This window comes from Taudactylus pleione, unplaced genomic scaffold (genome assembly GCF_031769625.1).
Source record: "Taudactylus pleione unplaced genomic scaffold, aTauple2 ptg000046l, whole genome shotgun sequence".
NCBI lineage: Eukaryota > Metazoa > Chordata > Amphibia > Anura > Myobatrachidae > Taudactylus > Taudactylus pleione.
In genome coordinates, this window is record NW_028284448.1 from 13,324,075 (window position 1) to 13,342,284 (window position 18,210).

An 18,210-nucleotide genomic window follows, 5' to 3' on the forward strand; every position below is an offset into this window, starting at 1 on the left:
TTATATGTGGTTTGCTGTATCATTTATTTATATGTTTTATTTTTTTATTCTTTGTTATTATGTATTATGGCATTCATAATCCACGGTACTGCGATTATGCTTTACTGTACCTAATATTTGTGCTGCATTAGCTATGTTTAGACTGTAAACAACCAGTTATTATTCCCCTTTTTTCCTAAAGTATGATTTCTATATATTAATTATTTTTGGCACCAATTTAACTGCTACATAGTGGGTTTGGTATCCTATCCCACTAACAAAATGGCCGCCTGTGTATCTCTATATCTTGCTAGCTTTCTCTAACCCAAAAGATGGCCACTGCTTATTCAAATGCAGTTTTTCTGCATTATTAAAATGGCCACCGCCATGTGGGTACAGTTTCTGTCCCACCAACAAAATGGCCGCTGCTACAAGGAATTAGACCTTCTAGCCTGCCTTTTAATGTCCCCACTACACATATACCTACCCAGGCTAGCAATTTAGCCACTGAAAAGTATATAGAGCCATTTCTTCTATGGCAATCTGCTGTTTTTTGCGGGAATTCGCGATGTCACTGATGACATCATAAAAAGGAAGAAAAAAAAATATTTTTTTTTTGCCGTTTTTGGTGCCAAAGTGCAGCAGCACACCTCCCCCTATCCAGGGGATAAATAGAAGGCACTCCAATGACCCACACTACTCCTGAGGAAGTCCTGAAGGGACGAAACGCGTTGAGGCCAGCAGACCCAGGCTCTCTGTATCCTTGGTTATGTAAAGAGGACTGGGTACCCTTATATAAGATAAGCCATTTTTTATTCTTTTATATCTTGTTTTATGTTCCCCCATACCCTGTAAACCTAATAAAATCCCCTGTTTGGAATATACTGACGAGAGATTGCATATGTATTCAGCTCTCATACACTGAACATCCAAGCACCTAAGAGGGATTCCTAGAGGGTATTAGGCGGTCCCTGGAGGAGAACATACTACGGGCTATTTACTCAGCATTATCCGGTACGCAGCCTCTACTTATAATTATTACATCATTTGCAAAAATACTATACACTATATATACTCTCTCTCCCATGAGCTTATATAAGCTTCCCCTAAGGTGATCAAGTTGATGACATCCCATCTAAACTTATCCAGTGTGGACTACTCATCCCTGGAACACAGATAAGCTTAAAAGTGTTTATTTTTGGTATGCACACTTATTCTTACGAGCACTCTGTACTATTCTTTTAAATACTACACTATCAGGCGCATGTCTTCTTAAACCTCTTTTCCATATATATATACACCAACCCAAATTTAAAAAAAAAAAAAATATATATATATATATATATCTATACGTATATTTGATTTAAATAATAAAATAAAAAAAATATATATATATATGTACAAATTAAAATCACATATATATGCAAACATTGAATCAGATAGTTCTACTTTATTAAGATGTTACTTATAGAATATTTGACCTTTTAATAAAAACACCACACCTTTTTTTGGCAAAAGATTATTTTTTTTATTTTTTATTCAACAGAAATTTTTAAGCGCATTTTGTATGCGTCGAATGGCCTCCAAAATATATTGGACACATGTGGCTATTGTGGCCACCTCCCTCCTTAGAACCTCCTGAAGTGGCTCCTCTTGTTCAACTGAAATGTAAAGGAAAAGAAAAATTATTTAATAAGTATTTGTTCTTAAAACCAAACAGTTTGACATAAAACCACCCACCATAGCCATGAATAATTGGTGTGTATCCCTTCGCCAGATAGTACTGCACAGTGTTTCACATTGGCTACTGAGGTTAATGCTGCTTACACATTGCATTCTTTTCTGGTTCCTAAATTAGATATACATTGCATAATGGCATCTGTGACAAAAGTACCTTCATGTCCTTGGTCCAGCACTTCTTGGGCGGAAGCAGCCCAATTAGAGCTTCCCGAGGAGTGGGTTGGGGAGGCAGGTTCAGGGATGGGTGAGGAGGAGAGGGTGGGGGAGGCAAATTCAGGGATGGGTGGGGAGGAGAGGGTGGGGGAGGCAGGTTCAGGGATGAGTGAGGAGGAGAGGGTGAGTGAGGCATCCTCAGGGGTGGGTTGAGGCTGGTTCAGGGATGGGTGAGGAGGAGAGGGTGAGTGAGGCATCCTCAGGGGTGGATAGGGAGGAGTGGGTGGGGGGAGGCAGGTTCAGGGATGGGTGAGGAGGAGAGGGTGGGGGGAGGCAGGTTCAGGGATGGGTGAGGAGGAGTGGGTGGTGGAGGCAAGTTCAGGGATGGGTGAGAAGGAGAGGGTGGGGAGGCAGGTTCAGGGATGGTTGAGGAGGAGAGGGTGGGGGAGGCAGGTTCAGGGATGGGTGAGGAGGAGTGGGTGGTTTAGGCATCTTCAAGGGTGGGTGGGGAGGAGTGGGTAGGGGAGGCATCTCCAGGGGTGGGTGGGGAGGATGGTTGGGGGGAGGCATCTTCAGGGGTGGGTGGTGTTTCAGCTTGGCGAGACCTTTTTCTTTGACGTAATCCTAAAAGTTAAAAAAAAAATTTAAATGTAAAAAAACATCATATCCAGATCTCCCCGGTTTAGCAGAGCAAAGGCATGAGCAAGGTTTTTTTTTTTAAGCCAAAAAAACAAAAACAGGGGATTACATACAGACTGCTGTGTCACCCATGTGATCCAGAGACACTGCGTAAACTGTAGCCTGACACTCAAATTGTCAGCCATCTTCTACATTTAAACACATATGTCAGAAACCATGTTGATTTACAAATAATCCCACACACACACACACACACAAACTCACACACACCAACACACACACCTAATGACTACAACAGTTGTGCTAACTTTTTAAACACAGTATTGAAATTAGGACTTAAAACTTGTTGGCAGCCATTTTCTAAAAAATATTAATGTCTGCAGACCTTAAAATTAAGCTAACAAACAGGCCATCAAAAACAGTAAATATACCATAAACATACACACACACACACAGAAAGGCATACACAACACAAAGCATACACCACGCAATGCATATACAACGCATTACTTTGGCGATTATCCGCCCGCAATTGATCCAGGAGGGCCGGGGTCCGCCTCCGGAGATCGGACCATCTCCTCTCCAGCTGCACAACAGTACAGTGGAAGCCCATGCACCAGAGCCTCCTCCTCACCTCCGCATTTTTATGCAATTGGGCACATGCGGGCCCACGGGCCCCAGGCGCCGGTCCATAATGTCTGTGAGGACGCGCAGCTCCCGTCTACTAAAATTGGAGGATCTCTTTATGGCAATGACAAATATTACAGTGTGCAAATTTTATATCATCTAGGGTGCAGTCTGATTGGTTGACCATTCAAAAATGGAGGATAAACACAGGACATTTGTTGATTTAATAAATCTATAACAACACAACACCTATCATACATCATGTGACTCACCTCATTCCACAGCTAGGATATGCCTGTGCGGCCAGTAGGACTCTCCCAACACTACACAGCTCCTTGTGAAAGTGTTTGGAATTGTGAGGGGCGCTTTTAAAGGGTGTGTTGGTCGCTTGTGCATTGCGTAGTGCACTGCGTGGGAGTGGCGCACAGTAGCAGGCGCGTACGCATATTGCTATAAATAGCAACGCCAGATTTTTTTACATTTGCAGATATGGATTCTGAGGGGGCCAGTGTAGAGGACTGCATGATTGATAGACATGAGTTTCTGGACGAATTTGGTTTTGGAATTGCATCAGAAATTGAAGTTGTGGACTCACTTCCAGATGTGACAGAGAAAAGTGTGCATGAGCCCACACCAGATGATCCTCCTCCAGCACCAACAAACACATCACCTCCAAATGTGGCCCATCAGATGGAACGATACAAGGTCAAGTTAAACCTGGTCGGGTTACAGATACCCTCATCCAGGTGGCACTAACCAGATCACTTTCGGATGTAAGATTCCTTTTTTCTGTAAGGAAAAAAATCTGGGTGAAATTTGCAAAGATCATCAATCGGAAGCACTCCAGTCTTCTTAAGGCATCTTTTCTTCGTTAAAAGTAAGCTTTATCATAAAATTTCTTTTTTTGGGATACTGGCGACGAAATCTTTTATTTTACTCTTGTTTACAAAACCAATAATTAGTTCAACTTAAAAATGTTAGCCAAATTTTCAATATATCTATATCACTCATAACAAAATGTTTTTGCATAAAACTAATTGAAACTAAATTTATCAAAAGGTGGAGTGACCTTTGCAGTCGACTCAAGACGAAGCTGAATTTGCGGAGAAAACACTTTAATGGGCCATGGGGTCCCATCCCTGACAACTTGGCTTTGACCAAAAGGCAACATCTACTTTTGGGGGCCTTAGATTGGAGTATAGTGGTGGAGGCAAAACTAGACCATCAGGAGCTTCCACAAGATGACCCACATGCTGAGTTTGGTAATTATTTGCATACACCTGTCTCTGTATCTGTCTATTTTTGTATTACTTTATTATAAGAATTTTTTTTTTTACCATTTTTTAGGACGTGACATGGCTGAAAGCCTGCAGATGGATGGGGTGACAGCACAACCTCCATCAATTGTGCCTCCCCCATCCTCCACTGCCACCCTTACCCAAGTCCTGGATGGGCTTAGGGTGGCAGTGTTAAGGCAATCAGCAGCCATGGAGGCTGTCCAGGCCAGCATGTTGGAGCAAAACTCCTTACTAAGGTCCAAAAGCCAAGATGTCAGGGAGATCAAAGAAAATGTGACTGGCCCAATGGAAGGTGAGGTGGACCAGTGCCCTGCTGTGGCTGGACTGAGAACCCAGCAGGGTCCAAGACGGTCCACACGGATCCGTAAATTCAGCTTACCAGAATCGGCTGCAAAGAAGAAGAAATCCGATTGATGATCTGGAATTTATTTCACCCAGAACTTTCCAAATGTATGTCCAAAAATGTAATCTGGTTAGTGCCCCAGGAAAGACCCACAAGGAATATCTTGATTTTGTATCGTTCCATGTGATGGGCCTGCCACATTTTGAGGTGATGTGTTTGTAGGAGGTGGAGGAGGCACATCTGGTGGCAGCACAGGCACACTTTCCTCACCCACATCTGCAAGTGTGTCCACATCTTAATTTTCAGATGGTAATCCAAAACCAAATTCATCCAGAAATTCATGTATTTTTAATGAATTAAATTGTTTGCTTTTTTTATGTTTAAAAATATATGTTCAATGATGCATTTTTCAAAAATGTGAATATTATGGATTTTGAATTCTAAAAAATCCCCCCAAAAATAAATAAAATATTTAATTTTCAATGACATAATGTTTTTTGTACCTTCTTCCAACATAAAAAAAAAAAAAAAAAACTACTATGGTACAACAAATCCGGCCCTGGCCTGCAACAGTATTGCAAAAAAGGTATGTATTTACTCTGGAATGCTGGGATGTGCAGTTCCACAACCAAAAAAACACTTTCAATTTAAAAACAACAAAAAGAAAAAAAACATGTATTTGTGAACTTGAAAAATATAGGGACTATTGTTTGTGAATTAAAAGTTTTTTGGGATTGGTATATTTCTTAATATCCAATTAACAAACAGAAATAGACAAAACCCCAAATAAATGCTAATTAATGCATCCACTCCGTCGTGCGCATGCGCGAGACCCGGATAGCGACGGGCAAACCGTCGCTCCGGGTCTCATACCAAAGGGGGCGTGCTGTCGATGTTGAGTGACAACACACCCCCTGTGGTGGGCGTGCCGGGGGCATGGCTGCCCAGACGGAGGCATTCCCATGGGAACGCCTACCGTCTGGGGCCGGCCCCACTGACATCACAAGTGATGTCAGTGGGAGTGCTTTCAGCTCTATTTGAGCCGAAAGCACTCTAGGGCTTGCGGCAACGAGACCCTATCACAAGGGTCTTGTCGCAAGCCCGATGGTCGCGATGGTCTTGACCATCGTGACCATCTTCCTGGCCGCTCGCTATAGCTGTGGGTGGTCACCCAGAGCTATACGAGCGGCCAGGAGGCCGCTCTAAAAATCAAGAAGGACGGCCCTGATTCAGAGCGAGCGCTCTGTCAGAGCGTCCGGCTCTGAACCAGGGCCTCTGCCTCTTCTTTGTCTCTTCTAAGGCAATATACAGAGTCTCTCACACCATTCTATCTCTCTCTGCTCCACTTTTCCTTCACATGGGACAGCACTATACAGACTTTTCCTTTGCAGCTATCACAATCTCAGTTGCAGTCAATCCCTCTCCTACAGGAATGGCTCCTATAGCCACACTGCTACCACAGTGACCTCCTTTAATGGCTGCTGGGGGATGGGGGGCTTTTATGCATAAGGGACTCATCTTGTCCCCTAACAGTAAAGCTCCTGGGAATCTCCTCTTCCCCATCAACACATATAATTGCATCTCTTACCCCCCCCATGGGTCCTGAAAACTTTACTGGGCTGTTCATACTGTAAACTTCCAGCTCTGTCTCTGTAGTCTCTCACATGCTTTATCTCAGAGATCTCTATTCAGACCTCTCTCCTTAGGCGTTAGATGGGCATTGTGGCATCTGCCACGGCCTCGCCATTCTCCCCCTGCCGGGGGTGCGCAAGACTTACATTACTGCTTCCCAGCTCTATGTTTCTCCCCAAAGATGTCTGCGGTCTTCCAACTTCTCCCTTTCAACTTCTTTTGTTCGCTCTCCACCCTCCTTTCCCTGCTCTCCCAGCTACAAAACACAAAAATTAGGCGATAGTAGTGTGTAAGTGAAAATATATAAATTGTCAAATCTCAGCAGCAACACCTAAAGAGCCTGTGTTAGCTCTTATAAAAGCTTAAAATATTTAAGCCAAATAGAATCACAACCACAAGTGATGTGATGTATTTATGTGCAAACATTTTAATGAGGGTTTAGATATCCTTTTTTAGTGTGGAATAAAATTAATATTTTGATGTATACCTGTGTCCTGATTCATCTACTTAAATGCGCAGCCTTAATGGAGTGGTTTTCACTCCATTCATTTTGTTCCTTTTGATAAAATAAGTAAGCTATGCAGCAATATTTTCAGCAGGGACAGCGGTTGCGGTAACAGGCTGTCCCTGCGATGCCACAGAAGGGATTGTTTTCGGGATTCCGAAAATAATCCCTTCTTTTTGTTCCCTGCGCATGCTCAGTCATGCGCTTGGGAACAGTCTCCGTCCTGGCTTCCCGGTGACCGCGGAGGGGTAAGTACAGCTCCAGCCTCCCAAAACTGATTGATATGTGTATACAGGCTTTATACTAGCCTGTATACATGCATATTTATGTGCTTTTATATTTAACATTTATATATAAATGTTAAATATAATAGCACATAAATATACATGTATTCAGGCTAGTATAAAGCCTGTATACACATATCAATCAGTTTCGGGGGGATTAAAAGCCTCTAAATTTACTTACCTGCTGCCAATTACCGGGAAACAAGGACGGAGACTGGGTGGGCTTACAAAATGCTGCAGGGACTTATGGAAAAATGTCCCACTGTCCCTGCAGTTTTCAGGAAATATAAGTATTTTCTTCATGTAACGCCTTTCTGAGTTGGCGTTATATGAAGTACATATTTATCGAGTGATTTAACACTTTTTGCTTTGCTGAATAGCAAAAAGTGTTAAAGCACTGTAGATATCAATGGCTGATCCCTACAGTGCGGAACTCTGCGAGATGGGAAGAAATGGAGAAGATAATTGCGTTATCTTCTCCATTATCCCCTTGCTGAATAGGGGACTTACGTAAAAAATACAGAAATCATAGTTTCCGCATTTTTTATGTAAAAATATCAATGGTGAATAGACCCCTTAGTCTGTGTTCTCTAAATCTTACTGTTAAAGAATGTGTAGTTCTCCACATGGGCACTGCAATACGTATATACAATAAGAGGTGTCACAGATAATAAATTCATTGATCTTAAATTTTTCTCCACCACTGTTTTGTTTACCATATAGCTGCAGGTAATCCCCCTTGTATGCCCACATTGGTAATACCCCTTTAGTGGCGGATGTAACCAGTTAACAGCTAAATTGGGTATTGTTCTAGGTTTCTTCAGAACAGAAGGGCCAGAATATTTTTCAGGTTCCTATTCTTTTTAAAAATGTCTTTCAATCTAGAGTCTATGTTCCTATTTAGTATGGGATCTTGTTATAATATACTGAAGTTGCTAATCAATATATATTTTTTATTTCTCTTGATTTGTTATTACATTTGGAATTATTGTATATTTTTGATTCTGACTCTAGTTGACAACAATTATTATTATAATTTTTTTCTAGTTTGATTAGGAATTAATAAATTAGATCTTTCAATTTCTAATGCTTATTTTAACAGTGTTTTTGGGTAGCCCCTTTTTTCGAAGTCACATAATAAGACATCTGTTTGGGTTCTAAAGGTCTCAATTTTGGAACAATTGTGGCGGAGTATATTAAATTGACTCTGTGGTAAGTTTTGAAGCCATGGCTTATAACGTCCACTGGTAAAGTGGAAAAAATTATTTGTATCTACAGCACTTTTTTTTTAATTTACAGAGGAAAGTCTAGAGCCCTCCGAGGATATAGTCAAATCCAAAAAGTTTACTGTATTCTGGTGAAAACAATGGGTGAATGTGAGGTGTGATCATTATTGTTTAGAAAAGTGATAAAATCAAGTGCAGAACTCTCATCCCCATCCTAAATAATAAACAAATCGCCTATGTAATGGCCATAGTACACTAGGTTCGCACTGAACGGGCTGTCCCAAATATATTTTTGTTCAAAGTTGCCCATGTACAGCTTGGCAAAACTAGGTGCGAACCTAGTGCCCATGGTCATTCCCATCACCTGTAAAAAATATGCAGCTATACACCCGCCCAAAAGCCTCTGCGTGTCTTCCTAACCAGCCCCTCCGTTATCTTAAAACCTATTCTCAGGTTCTCAGACATGTAGTATCTGCAACAGGCAGCAATCTTTAACACAGAGAGGGGTGTATTTACCAATACCATTCCCTAGAGAGTGTTACACATATATTCCAAGGACCAAGACAATGAGGATGAATATGAAAAAATATAAAAATAAATTCAGAGGTCTTTCTAGTTCAGGGACAGGCTGCAAAGTATGACCGCTACTATCTGTACTATAATAGATTATAAATATTTTTTACCCAAACCTCCTGTCCTTGCTCCCTATATGTTGCATTATATATTTATTGGATTATTATTACTGGTCCTTATATTATTATTCACTGATCTTTTGCTTACTTATGTCAAAAATTCCAACAAAAAATGCAATAGAAAGCAACATCTGCATAGGAAATGTTATCCATTACCTAATATTAATGACTGCTCCCACCTCATCCATCTCTTAAACTTGTCCCATTCTTCCAGTACAATCTCCTTAAAGGTAATCATGTTCTTGTCTCAGTCATCCTTAAAAACTCTCATTATTCTGCCTTTCTCATCATCCTTAAAAACTCACATCATTCTGCCTTTATCTATCTATCTATCTATCTATCTTCAACCAATATATATTTTGAGTGGGCCGTTTACCACAGCCTCATCCTTTTGGACCTCTTAATTTCATACACCACCCTCTCCTCCTGCATACTCTGTATTCCTTTTACCTCCATGACATTATTCTCTCCTATTTTACCCCCTACATTTCCAACTATGCTCTTTATCTATCTCTACTATTGACTCATCCTGTTGTGCTCTACCTCTTCCCGTCAGGGTTCCACAAGCATCCGTTTTCAGCCCCCTTCTCAACTCTCTGTGCACTTCTGCGCTTGGTGAACTTTCAGCCTTCACTTCCAACCTCTACACTAATGGTATCCATATTTACCTTTCCTCTTCTCTCCTCTGGTTTGTGTCGTTGTGTATCTGAAATTTTGCCACATTACAAGTAAGATGTATGGACTTTCAGTCCTTTAAGGGTTAGCGCTCACAGTGTTGCGGTAAGGAATCTAAAGGTCCTCCTAGTTCCTTCTTCACGAACTGTGGCAAGGTGTTATGGGCTTCACTGCCAGGAACCTGCAGGCCATGGCCCTCTAACTGCTCACGTAATGTGACTGGCCAGGAGATGCTGCAGTAGGTACAAATTTGAGGTACAGGAGCGTAATCTGTGGAGTGGTCAAACATAGGGAGAGATCAGAGACACAGGCACAGGTTCAGAAACAAAATACACACAGAAGCACAATTTCAGAATTGGTAGGAAAATCCAGAGTCAGGGGCACAAGCACAGTGTCAGAAGCAAGCAGAAAACTGGTACACAGAAGGCAGATACTAAGGTAAAAGGTGCCTGATCTATGACCTAACACTCTGGCACAAGTTTTTGCACAGAGCTTGATTTTATATGCTCAGTATTTTTGAATTTGGAGCTAAGAAGTGCCTGACCAGTCCATGTCCCAATACTGACATTTTTAGGCTATTGGGGCAGATGTATGAAGCTGTGGAAAGTGATAAAGTGCAGAGTGATAAATGACCAACCAATCCGCTCCCACCTGTCATTTTTCAAACACAGCCTGTAACATGGCAGTTGTGAGCTGATTGGTTGGTCGTTTATCACTCTGCACTTTATCACTTTCCAGAGCTTCATACATCTGCCCCACTGAGAGTTAAGCATGCACAGAGGTTGGCTTGGACCAGGAATAGGGCTGGTGCAAATACATGCTGATAATGAGGATGGCTACTTTCAATAGCAGATGGATAGAGCCAGAGCAGCAGCAGCATAAATATGGCCAACTCTGAAAAGAGGTAAAGAGCCACATTTATTTTCCCAGTATGCAGTGTGGGCGCACTAGCGGCCAACTTGTGTGTAACTCTGAATCAGACATGTTGTCTCCTCCTACAGCATCACAGGCCATTTCTATTGTGCCCATGTACCTGGGCACAGACTTGTTTCTTGCTGCTATGCTCCTTAGACCCATCTCCCGAATGTACTATGGGCCTGATTCAGACCCACTCGCAAGCGGCTGTCCGCTCGCAAGTGGATCGATGGTGTGCACTGCGCATGCGCACGACGGCGGGAGCTCCGTCATGCGCATGCGCCAGACGCGATGAGCGAAGGACTTTCCTTCGCTCGTTGTGTCTGATCAAAGGGGGCGTGCTGTCGATGTTGATTGACAGCACGCCCCCTTTGGTGGGCGTGCCGGGGGCGTGCCTCCCAGACGGGGGCGTTCCCAAGGGAACGCCTACCGTCTAGAAGCCGGCCCACTGACATCACTAGTGATGTCAGTGGAAGTGATTTTGGCTCTGATAGAGCCAAAGTCACTCCGGGCCTTGCGGTTGAGAGACTCAACCGCAGGCTCCGGCTCGCAGTGGCGATGGTCGCGATGGTCAAGACCATCGCGGCCATCAACCTGCACGCTCGTATAGGCTGTGGGTGGTGACCCACAGCTATACGAGCGTCCAGGAGGACGCTCCATAATTATGGAGGACGGCCCTCATTCAGAGCGTGCGCTCTGCTCAGAGCGTCCGGCTCTGAATGAGGGCCTATGTCATTTAATGCTGTTTGTTCACTGTGTTTTATGTTGTTTTGTTCCATTAAGCACTGCATGGCGCTGTGGACCTTTCTGGTGTGTTATATAAGTGATAATAATAAATTGTAAAGTAATCACTAAAGCAGAAATATGAAATTAAGCCATGATAAACATTACGAAAAACTATTTAAAATAAATGATATAATTAATTACACCCTAGACAATCCAACTAAAAAAAAAAAAATATTCCAGGTTTAATCACATTTTCGTACAAACAGTAAACAAAGTACAAAAATAAGGGAAAAGCAAAGAGTTGAGTGAGAAGCCTCCCGAGCCTGTGGGTACATGACGCAGATGACTGTACTGCTGAATGCATGTGTGTGACGATCTATGTGTGCTCAGAGGAGACAGAGGGGAGCTTTGTGTACAGTCTCATATTCAGCTTTGCAGAGTTTTCATCATTCACTTATATTTCAGGCTTCAAGAACATGCAGTGGCTCCTATTTTCTCTCCTTATTGCATACTATCAACAGGTACGTTTTCAATCATTTATTTATTTGTCTTTATCTGAGCATGGTTAGTTATACTTAGTTCATTAAGGCTGCAGAAATGGCTGACATCTTCTGTACCTAAAAGCTGCACTGTAAAACCTTCTTTCCTTCCCTTATTCCGTTAGCACTGATTGGTGGGATTTGCAGATTTCTGTCCTTTTTAAAAATGTAATAATTCATGATTAGCCGACCAGTTCTTCTCTGTAAGAGCACTGCTTGTTTATGAAATATTTGCCCTTTTATAACATTAAATACAGCACCCGCTTTACAGTACAGAGAGTCCATACTTAAATCTTCATTTAATCTTTAATTTCATTAGTGCAGATGAGTCTTTGAAAAAGCATAATTTATACAGCTGACATTATTATTGCATGCAGAAAAATCTGACACTAAATCAGTTTATTTTTCAGCCCTTTTTGAGCCTATGTGCTAAATGCTCATTTTCTGGCATATGTTGTCATTTGTTTTAGGGGGAGGGGGTGATAAGTGTCAGTGGAGTGCCAATATCTGCGAGTGAAGCACTCATATGCATGTGTTGAGTAAGTTTGGTCATTTGGGCTCATTTATTTCACGTGTTTGCTACTAAAGCCACAAAGCTCCCCATTAAAAAGCAACGTTAAAGGGCCAATGCTAAGTTGAATGCAAATAAAGGCCCCCATACATCAGCAATTGATTGCAGCAATTGTGCAATTTGCAATCGATTGTGTATAAAAATCTTTCCTTTTTTCTATCGATTGCAGATTGCAGAATTGCCACAATCGATTGACAAAGGGAAAGAATTTTATACACAATCGATTGCAAATTGCACGATTGCTGCAATCAATTGCTGATGCATGGGGGCCTTAAGCTTTGTGATGGATCTTGTGTGTTTTCACTTTTCACACTGCGTATACCAGACTTGCCGACATTTAGCTCCCTCCTTCCGGGAGGGAGCTGTCGGGCTTACAGACCAGGGGGGGGGGTGCGTCAAAGGGAGCGGCACCCGGCAGCGACTCGTCATTGGGGGCGGAGCATGGGGGCGTGACAGCACGATCGCATCATCATGGCTCCGCCCCCTCTTCACAATGCCGATATTAATGGCATTGTGGAGCAGGGGGCAGAGCCATGATGACGCGATTCAGCGCGAATCGCGTCACGCCCCCCCCGCCGCCGGGCTTTATACTTAAAAGTTCGTGGGGTGCAGACACGTCGCCGCAGGTCGGGAGACTTGCCTGTCTTCCTGGGAGGTCGGGAGCGGCACCCGATTTTCAGGAGGCTCCCGACCAAATCGGGAGGGTAGGCAAGTATGGCGTATACCCCAGAACCGAGAGCTTGCATCTAACGGCAAGTCAGCTTTGTACACAACTCAGTCACATCACATTTTCACTTGTGGCTGAAGGGGATTAATTTTGTGGTAACAGGGCGTTCACATACAGGCAAAGTTTAGCAAGGATGTTTAGATGGAAATGCAGAGTTGTGTGTATGTGGCAATACACCTGTTTTCTCTTGCACCAAGGATAGGGCTGGTGTAAGTGTGCACTGATAACAATAAAGACTAGGGGGTAAATTTACTAAGATTCAAGTTTAGTCGAGATGGCAATCTCGGGTGAGTTTAGTCATTTTTTTCAACTCACAAATTTACTAAAGATGAACTTGTGTGAGTTTGAGAGAGATTTATCTCTTTTCACTGTAAAACTCAGGTGAGTTCGCAAACTCGAATCAACTCACTATCGGGCAAACTCAGAAGTACTTTTCATGAAAAGATGTAACTCGGTAATTTAAAAAGAATCGAGATTATAATCTCGGGTGAGATTGTAGCAATCTCGCTGATAAATTTAAGTTTCTAACACTCCACCTTCTGAGCTATGAGTTTGGCAGAAACATACAAAGATCAGTGTGATTTGTGTATGTTTTTGCCTGTATACCAAATCTAAAGTGTTTATTTAAAAAAAAATTATGTAGGGTCTCCCAAAAAGCATAACCAGCCCCTGGCTGCTCAGCCAGTCCTGCTTCCTAAAATTACAGGGAAAAAAACATGTAGGGTTCCCCCGTAATCTAGGAACCAGCACCTGGCTGCAGGGCCAGTCCTGGTTTTAAATATAGGGGGGAAAAAATGCGTAGGGGTCCCCTTATATTTTAAGCCTGTACTGGACCCAAACTGACCGGGGTGTAATGCCACAGCCAGGAGACTATCACCGGGTCTCCCCGGCCAAAGCATTAACACCCCAAGCTGGTCAGCCCAAGCCGGAGATCTCAGGGGAGGTGGGGACCCCCCCTCTCCCAACATCCCAGGCTTAGTCTGAAGCCTGGGGCTCTTCCCCACACCCCTGGACCAGTGGGTATGGGGGTAATAATGGTGTAAAAATGTAGAAACTATTGTATTTTAGTCGAACTACAGGTGCCAGCATGTCTGCCATTTGGCACTTGTGGAACTACAAGTGCCAGCAGGCAGCTGGCATCCGTACCCCCACTGTAAAATAAATAGTTAAAAAAAAAAACAGTACACACACCATCTAAAGTACAACTTTATTACATTCACCTACCTCACTCACACAAACTTACCTGCTACCAGGTGATCTGTCCCCTTGTCCATGTAGAATCCAATGGGAGTACCTGGAATAAAGATCCCATACTCACCATCATCAAAACGAGTGAACCGATCTAAGGCGGACAGGTGTAAGTATATGTTGTCACATATACTTACACTACGCAAAATGATAGATGATCGTTGCCATCTGTATCTTCCACGGCCCGCTAGCCAATCAGCGGACGCTTTATATTGGTAAACAGCCAATAAGCAGCCGCTACATGTAAAGTGGCCGCTGATAGGCTAGCGGTCCGTGGGAAATACAGATGACAAGGGAGGTGAATGGGCTGCATAAGGTCTTGCTCTGAGAAATCAAGAGCCGAGAATGTTTGTATGAGTTTGGTAATAGCAGGGGGTGTTTTTTTGTAGTAAATACATGATGTACTTTATATTCATTTGGCTTGCAGCTACATGTTATGTATTTGTCCATGGTGAAAGAACTGATGTATACATTCACTGATAGAATCAAATTTGCAATTTGCAATCGATTGTGTATAAAAATCTTTCTCTTTTTCAATCGATTGTGGCAATTCTGCAATCTGCAATCGTTTGAAAAAGGGAAAGATTTTTATACACAATCGATTGCAAATTGCACAATTGCTGCAATCAATTGCTGATGTATGGGGGCCTTTACTAGCAGTTCAGTTTAAGATAAACTACATGTATAATGAATGTGTGGTCCATATTCTCATTCGGTGTAATGTGTTCCAGTTTCTTTGCAGTGCTGAAGAGACTGTAAATTCAGTGATGACTGGGGACATAGCAGCAGAGTCAATGGTTGCTCAGCGCAAGGAGTTTTGTCACTGGCCATGCAAATGCTCACATAAGCGCACATGTCCGGTGGGAGTAAGTCTGGTCAAGGATGGCTGTGGATGCTGTAAAATCTGTGCTAAACAGCTGGGGGACATTTGTAATGAAGCAGATGTTTGTGATCACCATAGAGGTCTATATTGTGATTACTCCACTGATTCGCCTAAATTTGAAGTTGGAATTTGTAAATGTAAGTAACTTTCTAATTTTTTTCCTTTTTGGATTTTTATAATAAATGGGTAAAGATCGGAATCTTGGACCCTGGTGTGGATGCTTCCAACAACAAATTTTCCTCCACCATAAATCGAAACCACTAGGACCTCTCTCAAGGGTAAATTTACTAAAGCAAGAGTTTTTAAAAGTGGAGATGTTGCCCATAGCAACCAATCAGATTCTAGCTATTATCTTCTAGAAGGTGCTAGTTAAATGTTAAGTAGAATCTGATTGGTTGCTATGGGCAAAATCTCCACTTCTAAAAACGCTCACTTTAGTAAATTTACTCCTCAGAGTCTGTGTATGTAGATATAATCAATCAATAGTGTCTCCTGGTACACAGTAAGATAATTCCAATTATTTCAAAATTATAACCCACTATTGGTTAGTTGTTTGTAAAAAAGCTTTGTAAACCAATGGTCAATGTTGTAGTAGTTATTATCATTTTATTTAAATAGAGCCACGATTCTACACAGCGAAGCTTTGTCATTCATGTTAGTTCCTGCCCCATTGGAACTTACAGTCTAAGGGCCTGATTCAGACCCGCTCGTGAGCGCTGGCAAGCGGGTCGATGGTGGCCCAGTGCGCATGCGCACGACGGAGCCGGCTCCGTCGTGCGCATGCGCGAGACCCGGATAGCGACGGGCAAACCGTCGCTCCGGGTCTCGTACCACAGGGGGCTTGCTGTCAATGTTGAGTGACAGTACGCTCCCTTTGGTGGGCGTGCCGGGGGTGTGGCTGCCCAGATGGACGCGTTCCCATGGGAACGCCTACCGTCTGGGGCCAGCCCCACTGACATCACAAGTGATGTCAGTGGGAGTGCTTTCGGCTCTGTTTGAGCCGAAAGCACTCCAGGGCTTGCGGCAACGAGACCCTACCACAAGGGTCTCGTCGCAAGCCCGATGGTCGCGATGGTCTTGACCATCGCAACCATCTTCCTGGCAGCTCGCTATAGCTGTGGGTGGCCGCTCTAAAAATCAAGAAGGACGACCCTGATTCAGAGCGAGCGCTCTGTCAGAGTGTCCGGCTCTGAATCAAGGCCTAAATTCCTTAACACACAAGCACACGCCTACTACAATAAATTATCTTGAGACCCTTGTTTTAGACTGATCAATTTAGGGGCTAATTCAGAGATGTGCGCTCACCTAACAGTAAGCGCACATCTCCAATTGTGCCGATTTGCGTATGTGCAGTACGAGTCCTGTGTGTTTGCACGCAGAGCGGCAGCAGACTGTCAGTGCTGCCATTTCTGGGTGGGGAGGGGGCGGTGACAGCTTCTATTTCCCCAAACGGAGGTGTGTTGCCGCCATTGGAGTGCAGGGGAAGAGGCCAGGTTCTCCTTTGGCTGACAAAGATTTCCTCGTCTCTTTTGAGCAACTGCGTTCACCGGCTTAAGTGACCCCATCGTCACTCAAGCCGGCAGTGGATCATGCAGATGTTCATGGACGCAGTTCAGAAAAGTAATGCATGCAGGAGGCGTGATGCCTCCAGCTGCAACCATGGTAAAAATAACCCCAATTTCCATTTACATGTTTCTGGCAGTTGTATAATATAATAGGTTCAGATTGATAATGGGGAGCATTTATTTCTGCATCAACTGCTGCTGGTGCAGCTCATATTATCTAGGCTACCTGCACCTCTTCATTCTCTGCTGTAAGGCAGCTAATTGTCCTTGTATTGTGTGTACAACTTCAGTGTACTGGTAAGCAGTCCCTTTGGCCTCATTATCTTAGCTAGGTGATTCTGCCAGGTGCATGTATAGTATACATAGTGAACCCCAGTGGAAAATACATGTTATTACAGTCAATCGTGACAGATAAATATGATACTGCTCACCTATCAGAGGCTGTGTAGCGGATCTCTTAGTCGGACAGTCTGGGTCTAATGCACAAAAAACATTTCTTAAGAATTAAGACAGGCAGAATCTAAAAGTCAATATACTGCAGATCAGTCACACCATGGGTTATTGCAAGACAAGTCCAGTAAACTGGCCCATGTTGGTACACGAGTAATCTACACAGAGGTTCCAGGGACCAAGCCAAGTTTGTACACAAGGATATTATCAATCCAGCTCATCATGATCCAGGTATGGAACTCAATCACCTAGCACTTAGTGCCAAATAATTTCCCCTTTTATAGGTAAAGGGGATGTGTCTCAGGGTCCCGACTCTGCGCATGCATGTGTCATCGTACCTGATGTTGAAAGTTGATTCTCCACCCAGGCAAGGATTTTAAACACATGGGATTCATAATGCCTGGCCAATTTCTTATGTTACAGATTCCTTACTGTATAGAATATGCCATTACCATATTGCATACCACAGATTGTGACAGATATCAATTATTTACAGTATATTAAATTTTTGAATCTGAACTCTCTGTGTTACTAGTGACCATGGTGTCAATGCACAGTCCTAAAGTTTTTGCTTTAACTGCATGGCACCATCTTCCTGAAGATGTCACTGGGAAGATGGTGCCACAGAAGAAGAGGCACCCGCTTGCCGGCACAAAGTAAGTATACTATGGGTGCAGGGTGTGCAGTGTGGGGCCCCCCATGTGCACCGCACACCTATTATAAATACTTGCGGGGCATGGATCACATGACAGGGTGTCCTGATTACCTATTATAGTGTGACCAGGCCAATCTT

At 43.1% G+C, this 18,210-nt stretch overlaps 1 protein-coding gene across 1 annotated transcript in view; it reads left to right on the plus strand.

Annotated features, from left to right (window-relative positions):
• The first annotated feature begins 11,905 nt into the window (after nucleotides 1-11,905).
• Nucleotides 11,906-18,210, plus strand: part of CCN6 (cellular communication network factor 6) — a 41,300-nt gene continuing 34,995 nt past the window's right edge. Inside the window, exons 1-2 of the mRNA XM_088460422.1 lie at nucleotides 11,906-11,955; nucleotides 15,251-15,539. Coding sequence (XP_088316548.1) covers nucleotides 11,911-11,955; nucleotides 15,251-15,539 — 334 coding nt within the window. The 5' untranslated portion in view covers nucleotides 11,906-11,910. The remainder of the gene's footprint in view (nucleotides 11,956-15,250; nucleotides 15,540-18,210) is intronic.